The sequence below is a fragment of the Symphodus melops genome, assembly GCF_947650265.1.
Source record: "Symphodus melops genome assembly, chromosome: 1".
In the NCBI taxonomy this organism is placed as follows: Eukaryota; Metazoa; Chordata; class Actinopteri; order Labriformes; family Labridae; genus Symphodus; species Symphodus melops.
The window spans coordinates 2265587-2274867 of NC_136691.1; the positions used below are offsets into that span (position 1 = coordinate 2265587).

Below are 9281 nucleotides of genomic sequence, written 5' to 3' on the forward strand. Positions count from 1 at the left end.
CAGCGAGTACACCTGAGCCCTTCCAGAGAGGGGGCGTGGTCAGACACAGCTCATTTACATATTTAAAGCTACAGACACAGAAACAGCCTGTTCTGAGCAGGGCTGAAATAGAGACATGTCGTAACTCAACGTATGTTGTTTCACATCTTAACGAGTCCTCTCATAACGTCATGTGACGCACCAGGTGCTAAAATGCTAATGATTGTAAATTATCTTCAGATAAGAGCAGAAGACTCGTCAGATATCTCTTGGTTTGGTCTTTCTATGACATGAACAGGAACATGAACGTTTTCATCTGTCCATCCTGACTGTGACATCAGAGAGAAATCTTCGTCTTCTTCACTCGCTGAACAACCGCCGTGTCATCGACAGCCTTCCTCCCCGTGTTTGAAAGCTTTTTCGTGCCATCTGATAATAAAGATAAAACACCAGAGAGGCTTTTTTAATTTCGCTCCTTCTGACAGAGCTCCATTAGAGATGAAAGCTTCGCTCGGCCTGTGATGTCGACTTCTTCCTCCGCTCCGCTTTGAGGATCTGATGAGGTTGTGATTTGGTGCGTTCAGGCGTCCGCCACGTCACCTGTGTTCATTTCCTCCTTTGTTTACTTCCTCGCTCGCTCGCTCCATTGTTAATTATTTATCTGATGTCGTTAATCAGTGCGTTGAATTATTTACTCTTTCATCCTGGAACTCATTAATTAGATTACGTGTGTTTTCATATATCAGTTTAATCTGTCCATCAGCTTCGTCGTCGTGAACGGAAAGTTGATATCAGGAAATTCTTCATGTTGCTGGAAGAACAGACGCCTTGCTGCAAGACACAGTGAGTGTGTGTGTGTGTGTGTGTGTGTGTGTGTGTGTGTAGGTGGGTGTTTACTGCAGTGTTTTACTTGTAATTATCAACAGCTCAGCAGGGAGACTGAAACTGCTTGTGTGTGTGTGTGTGTGTGTGTGTGTGTGTGTGTGTGTGTGTGTGTGTGTGTGTGTGTGTGTGAGCCCATCAAGAGGATGTTCGAGGGCTTCGGCGTGAAGCCCCGTCCAGCTGTTAGCAGGATAGGATGTTCGAGGGCTTCGGCGTGAAGCCCCGTCCAGCTGTTAGCAGGATAATCAACAGTAACCCTGCGGTGCACAAGTCCGCAGTTTGCATTCGTGCATGCTGAAGAGACAAACCGACAGAAATATAGAAATAAAAGTCCAATAACGACGGAACAAATCAGATGATTCGACAGAAGGATTTCACTCAGTTTGATCCGTGTCAGATGAATCGAGTTGAGGGCGTTGTAAGGAAAAAGAAAACGAGTCAAGACGAACACTTAGGAATTATTAAAGGATGTTTAACAGCTGAGAAGAAGGAACGATAAATTTAACTTTGTAATTTTGTATTAAAATTTTGACACTTTTTTCACTTTTTATCGACAATTTCTTTTCTTTGTCTAATTTTCGTGAATCTGCACTGCGGTTCATCATCTGCCTTTGAATCGCCCTCTGGAGACAAATAAGGTTTTTTTTTAATTGAATCTGAACTTTCTGAAATGGTCGGATTTCCAGACGTGAACCAGCGACCTTCCCGACGAGTCCTTCCACTCTGAGCTCAACGTCAACAAGCACCAAACACAGAGAGAATAAAATCGATTTAAGGTTCTCAGAAACTGAAGATGGATTTCAGGTAAGTCCACTGGTTCTGTAACGCAGAGGTAAACAGAGTCCGACGCTCCGTCTCATGAATCAATAAAAACCCAGGACGAACTTCTCCGTTACTTTATGAACTTTTGAACTCGCACCTTCGTGGGAAACAACAAATCTAATGAGAGCTGGATTTGTGGTGTTGGCTAATATGGATCAATGCTGACTGTCAAAACCTCAATCTGTGTCTCTCTGTTTTTGTATTTAACACACACACACACACACACACACACACACACACACACACACACACACACACACACACACACACACACACACACACACACACACACACACACACACACACACACACACACACACACACACACACACACACACACACACACACACACACACACCTGCAGGGGAACAGGAAGTATCGACTGGTCACTGGATCCAGCTCAATTTAAATATGGCCCAAAGCAGGGACGAGAGAGAGAGAGAGAGAGAGAGAGAGAGAGAGAGAGAGAGAGAGAGAGAGAGAGAGAGAGAGAGAGAGAGAGTGGGTGGATGGAGGCTGAAGAGGATCACTGTTGCCCGATACAGGAGTAACACACACACACACACACACACACACACAGAAGAAGTGGATGCAACAGCGATTTTCCTTGTGAGCGGTGGCGGTGACAGGACGGCTGACAGGCACTTACACCAGCCAATCAATGAAGACCGATCAATATGTGACTGGGGATATCGATGGTAACGTCCATAACGTCTCTAACACACACACACACACACACACACACACACACACACACACCATTACACAGCCCACTTTGAAGACATATCAAGGTGGGAGCTACATAAATTTCACATTAGAGTGTGAAATAAGTGCAGTGTGATAACAATCATCATATTTCACAGAGTTTAATCGAATTTTTTTTTTTTTTAAATTTACGTTGACAGCGACAGGGAGGCCATGTTGAAAAAAAACAACAACAGCATACGAGTCTGTTTGTCGAGAGTGCGTTCAAACCGTCTTTTATGGAATCTGAAAGCTTCTCGGGGTAACTGGAGGTTTAACGTCCAGGAGTAACTTTGACCCTCGTCATCTTGGTTACGCCCCTCAAAATAAACACAGAACTCCTTTTAAAGATTCGATCGGTTTGAACCTGCAGACCTCCCACATGAGGCAGATCGTTGATTGGTTCTTAAGATCTATGAAGAGTCCCGCACAGATTCACTAACATGTTCTTAATGACTAAATCGTTGAAAAAGTTACCGCCCACTTATGCCCATATAAGGCGACACACGGCCCTTTAAAAGATGTTGGAGGGTGAGGAAAATAATCCGAAGTTCAAAAGAAACAAACAGGACAGATAAAACAGCAGCTATAGAGGGGAATTGGAAATTCTAACAATATAATCAGAATCCTGTGTCCGTGATCACAAAGGGGCCAGCAGGGCAGAACACAGCGAGCAGTTCAGGCAGCTCTGTTTCTTTAAGTTTCACTACCCATGTCGGAAATATACAGCGGCTTAAGAAAAAAAAAAACTCCTCCGTCTTTAATCTGCCTCCTCCTCCTCTTCCTCTCCATCTCGCCCTCACGACTCAAGTGGATTTAAGAGGTGAAATCAATGAGACATCAGGGCTTCACTCAGATCCACCGTCTCAGTCTACTTCAAGGGACCTCGGTGGGGTTTTTCTTTTTTTCTCACAATGTCGTGCCGCCAAACTCTCTTGCGTCAACGACAAAGCAAAGGAAAGGGAGGAAAAAAAAAAAAGTCATAAACCAAAAAGCACACAGACAAAATGAGAGGCAAACAAATCAGAGGAGGAATCAGAGCAGATAGAGATGTAACACCGTCTCCTCTGTGATCGCTTCGATACGCGTTCGTCTCAGAGGCAGAGCGCGACGGTTAGCCGAGACGCTAGCTTTCGGCAAAGCCGCTTAGCGTCACTGTCACTCTGTGCTGTTGTAGAGCGCCGGGGTGCCTCACAGCTCAGGTTCCACATCAGCAGATTACCCGCAGTACACCGAGGGGATTTCCTCGCCTCACAGAGAGCTTGTTCCCGCCGCGGCCCGTTTCTGTTTGTTCAGTTCGGTGTAAACAAGGAGGGGGGGGAGACGGGGGGACGGGGGGGACGTGACAGGAGACAAAACGAGTGTTTGTCTGACAAAGACTCTTCTCAGACCAGCGGAGCAGAGGGATCACATCATGGACCTTTAAGACTCCGTTATAGACTAACAGACTCTGAGTTTGATTCAGTCTGAGTTCATAGGCTTTAAATAATTTATACCTTTTTGTTTTAAATCAATCTTTCCAAAGATATGTTTGCTAGTGGAAAATAAATGACTCTCCAGTCTTTAATCAACGTCACAAATTTGTAATTAGTTCAATAAATAACATTTCATACAGCAATGAAACACAAACTGAGGGATGTGAACAGTTGCTTTAAATTAAAGGTCACATGATCTCCTCGTCTTCAGGCGAAATCAGTGTCCTCGCTCCTCTTCATCATGTGTGTGAAGTGTGTTGTTGTAAATCCACTCTGATCCTGTATCTGATCATGTCTATAAACCCCTCTATTTCAGCCCTGCTCAGAACAGGCTGTTTCTGTGTGTGTCGCTTTAAATATGTAAATGAGCCTTGTCTGGCCACGCCCCCTCTCCTATGTGTTCACTTAATGTCTGAAGATTGACTCTCACTTTTCAACCAGAGCTAATCCGTCTGAGCTTTATGTCGAGTCGATACATCGACTTGGAAGTAAACACATGAGCGTTTGTTCGGAGGAAGTGACTGAAGCTTTTTTTGGAGGTCAAATATGTGGTTTCTTAAATCCCGGCGTCTTCAGGGGGTTCATGGTTTTTTTTCTCCGTCTGTTTGTGACACCAGGCGCTGTGATCGCTCATCACTGGAGCAGGTAATCAAATAAAAACGAGCTCGTCGAGGGAGAATAAAACCCGCTCAGAGTCAGAGTTCAGAGAGGTTTGATTCTTTGTGGGGGGTTTTTTTTTTTTTCCGGGGCTCCTGATCAAAGAAGGAAGTGTGTGTGTGTGTGTGTGTGTGTGTGTGTGTGTGTGTGTGTGTGTGTGTGGGTGGCACCAAAGCTAATACAGTGATGAATGTTTAGCTGCATGTTGGGATTCATGACTAAGAGGTTGACTGAGTGGGAAAGACGTTGACGCCAGTGTACACACACACACACACTGTGCAGACACACACACACTGCAGACACACACACGCACACAGACGTAGAGGCGGTTATTGAACGACTGCATGATCTAAATGTTGGAGGATCACTGGGTCACACTGAAATGAAATGATTAGTAAATGACTCAGTGGATCTGTGATGCTTTTTTCAAGCCGCTTTAAAGATTTCTCCATTTTGCAGCAAAGACAAAAAAAACAAAAAACGCAGAGCAACACAAAGGAGAACGACAAACGTTTGCAGTGTGACGCTTGGTGTGTTATATTGGACCTGTCCTACAGGGGGCGCCTCTTGATTATTCTATGATCAGTAAAAACTTGACACTGGTGAGACGGCTGTGACGATATTCTCACGAGAACCATATTTTGATAACGTCGGATATGACTCCATAAATGTAGCTGTGACTGATCACAAAGGACTTCGTTCTTTGCTTTCGACAACGTTAGCTGAAAAATGGCTAATTGTTAGCATCAGGGTGTCTCGTGGTTTATCGTATTTGCCGTGCTCGTTTCAAATGTGGTGACGTGGAGACGGCCGGGAACGAGACAGGAAGTGGTTCTACACGCCACTGGCTCTTCTCACTCAACAGAGCATGTTAGCATGTTTCGCTAAGTGGAGATAACACTCTCCACATCTGTGACTGAAATGTTGACCATTGACTTTTCTTGCAGCATCACGAGATGTTTTTTCTCTTTGCACGCTGCAAAAATTCACCGAGCAGATAAACTTCACATTTAACAGATGCAGAGAGGCCAGCGAGCGTGCAGCTGTGCGTGACGCAACACAGCATCCAACACTTGCACGCTGTGCAGTGTGAGCCAACAAATAAACAGGAAATCAGCTCCTCATCCCGGACTGTGACGTGGGAGGAACATGGCCACCTTGTGAGTGGCGCCCATGCTTTGAGGATTTACAGGTCGCCGTAGTGACCTTCTGCAGCTGGAAAAAGCTAAAGGCTAGCGTTGAACTTCTCCTAGCGTTGAGTTTGTCAACAGCGGACGAATCATTTCAAAGATGTTAAAGCTCAAACAGACTCGGAGATCCACGAAGAAAGAAAAGACGCCAGGTCGTGTGACATCGTCATTGTTTGATCACCATTATTACCACGTATCTTTTATGTGTGCAACACATTTCCTTGCTGTACCCCCTTTGTCTCGCTTCATAAAGATTTCCGTACACCGTTCTTGTTGCCATATCAACCCATTGTGGAGCACACCGTCTGTGTACTGTATCGGCCCATTGTCTCTGCGCTGGGATCTAATCCCTGCGGCGGAGCGGCTGTTGGGTTTATAGACTGTCTGTCTGTCGGAGAGCAGACGGAGGGAGGTTCCCCCTGTTCGCTGAGATAATAGCAGCGCACTGGAGTGGAGTGGTTTACACACACACACACACACACACACACACACACACAAACACACATGCAGACTCTTCAGCTCTGCATGTGGCAATTATCTCTCCTCTCAGCAGCTTGTGACATCTCCTCTCCTCCTCTCCTCCTCCACCTCGCCTTGCCTCCTCTCCTTAATCTGCTCTTGACTTTTCTTCCTCCTCCGCTGCCTCCTCTTTCCTCCAACACCCCCCCCTCCTCCCCCCCTCCTCCCCCCCATATCTCTCCATCTTCCCCTAAGCCTATTGCTCTCCTCTCATCTCCTTCCACACTGCCTCCTTCTAACCGGAGATAGTGACAGAGCGCTGCTTCCATGCACAATAACAAGCCTGAACAATCTGCTTCCCTGAGTCAAAAAGAAAAAGCTCTGCACTCCTCACTTATTCCCCCCCCCTCCTCCTCTTCCTCCTTAAAAAACACAACAACTCCATATTGATGCAGTGAGAGCGTAACATGCACACAAATATGTACAAAAAACAACGAGTAAAGAACAAGGCTGAAGAAACACACTTTGTTGATCTTTACTTTGATCTTATTTGATTTTGATGAGAAACTTCTGAAGTTTGACCCAAAAATCAAAAAAGACTCGAATGAGGATGATGAAGGTTTTAACGTGCATCAGTTTTAGCTTCCTCACATTTTCCCTGACTTGGGACTCGTTGAGTTCATCTGTGTGGGACAAAAACAATCAGCTCTTCCTCTGTCCCCTGAGACGAAGCCATCATGTGCCATCAAACGTCGTTTGTTCCTTTAATAGAAAGTGAATGAGCCTTGATGGTCTTCGTGACATCACTCATTGGTTTCTGAAGGGCGGTTTTGAAGCCCATCGATGGCGGTCGCCATATTGGAAATGCTGTCTAGGGGGCGCTAGCGGTTGTCTACGGAGGGTTTGAATCCGCCCTCTTACTTCTTCCTGCAGATAGTTCCCTGCTCTCTCTCTCTTTCTCTCCTCAAACAGAAGGAAATGCTGACTCACTCTTTCAATATTCTCGTATCCTGAAGATTATAATATCAAATTTAAAATCCTCACAAGCAATAACTGATCATAAGCCATTTGCATTAATCAGATAATTAACCCTTTCACAAGAGTGACCCGGCCAAGAGGGCAGCAGCACATGTCACGATAAACAGACAAACATCTGCACCCCTGAACATGTCTGGAGCACTGCTTCTCCCGAGGGAAGACGTTACGTAAAGAGAAGGATGTGGAAGTGCGGACTATCTATCTATAAGACAGAATATTATCCTTCATATTGATGCTGCATCAGAAAACATGACGCAGCAGTTTTTAACGTCATGAACGCAGATCAGAACAGTGGCCTGCGTGCAGAAGATGAGCTTGTTGGTGTTTGGTGAAAGTGATGTAATGTATAGATCTGTAAATGTCCACGCTCCTCAGCGTAATGTGAAGTCTGTATTACGGAGCAACAGTCGAGAAAGATGATTACAGGGTTTATAGAAATCTGCAGCGACTGTGAAACTTCCCGCAGTCATCAGAGGAACAATTTTCACCTGCTCCATTTCCCTGTCTTATCAAAACCTCCTCACTCCTTTCACTGCCCACTTTCTACAAATGACTGTCGCTCTGTCTGCAGAGGACAGAGTCCAGGTGTGAGGCAGGAAGTCCCCGTCAGCCTGAAGAAGAAGAAGAAGAAGAAGAAGAAGAAGAAGAAGAAGAAGAAGAAGAAGAAGAAGAAGAAGAAGAAGAAGAAGAAGAAGAAGAAGAAGAAGAAGAAGAAGAAGAAGAAGAAGAAGAAGAAGAAGAAGAAGAAGAAGAAGAAGAAGAAGAAGAAGAAGAAGAAGAAGAAGAAGAAGAAGAAGAAGAAGAAGAAGAAGAAGAAGAAGAAGAAGAAGAAGAAGAAGAAGAAGAAGAAGATTCTAAAAAAAACGGGAAACATCTGTGACTTCGGCTCACATTTCACTGCAGTTTCTTCCAACCTCATGGGGGAGGGGTTTATCATTTTCCTCGCCAACTCAGTAACTGAGTTAACAGATAATCACACACACACACAGACACACACACAGACACACACAGACACACACACACACACACACAACTTTCATCTCTGTCCTATACAAGATAAATGAGTACTATCGGCCCCCTACCTCCCTGCTAACAGATTAATGTGTAAGAGTATCCCTGCTTTCCCGCCTCCTACACACACTTCTCACTTTCTCTGTCACACACACACACACACACACACACACACACACACACACACACACACACTTCTCTGCCGCCTTATGTCAACTCAACAGCGAATCCCCTTCCTCCGGAAGCACAGCAGATGATGCAGGCGATCGACACGTCGCAATTACGAACATTAGCATCGACATGTGGAAAGACACACTCTCACACACACACACACACACTCACACACACACACACACACACACACACACACACACACACACACACACACACACACACACACACACACACACACACACACACACACACACACACACACACACACACACACACATATGCACACATAAGGGTTTTTGGCATCAGCTGACAGGCAGTGATTGAGTCAGACTTCAAAACGCCGCACACATCCACATCACGCAGAGTGATGTTCACGCCACTTCTGCTAACAGATTTGAGCTTCCTACGCGAGTCCTCCACCGCCAAACAGCCGTGACCTGCTGCAACCGACGCCACCGCCAAACAGCAGCAACAACAGCAAGCCGCGCAGGACTCAGTCGTGCTTTATGCTAACCACCAGAACAAACCGCCAACCAATTAACGCATCATGGAACACGGCGTCTTGTGGCGGCGGCGGCGGCGGCCTCCACGACAGACTTTTTTCTCGTTCTGGAAGTTTCGTCAAAGACCGCCGCAGAAGGAAGCGCAGAGAGAATCACTCCCGTGATTCATCACCAGCCGCAACGTCGTCCTTCGTGATTAAGAGCCCCCTGGTGGTGGAGTTGACAAACTACATTCAAGGCGTCAAACTTTATCGACTCTTAACATCTGACAGCTTGACTCGACTTGAGCAAGACAAATTAATTCAGGGACAATAAAATGGACGCTTTTAATCTTCCTTCTCAAATAA

At 45.6% G+C, this 9281-nt stretch overlaps 1 protein-coding gene across 1 annotated transcript in view; it reads right to left on the reverse strand.

Moving 5' to 3' along the window:
* Positions 1–2810: 2810 nt before the first annotated feature.
* LOC306832419 (polypeptide N-acetylgalactosaminyltransferase 14-like) overlaps positions 2811–9281 on the reverse strand; it is a 28635-nt gene continuing 22164 nt past the window's right edge. The window contains exon 3 of the mRNA XM_079357081.1: positions 2811–3711. Within this exon, the coding sequence (XP_079213207.1) occupies positions 3522–3711 (190 nt within the window). The 3' untranslated portion in view covers positions 2811–3521. The remainder of the gene's footprint in view (positions 3712–9281) is intronic.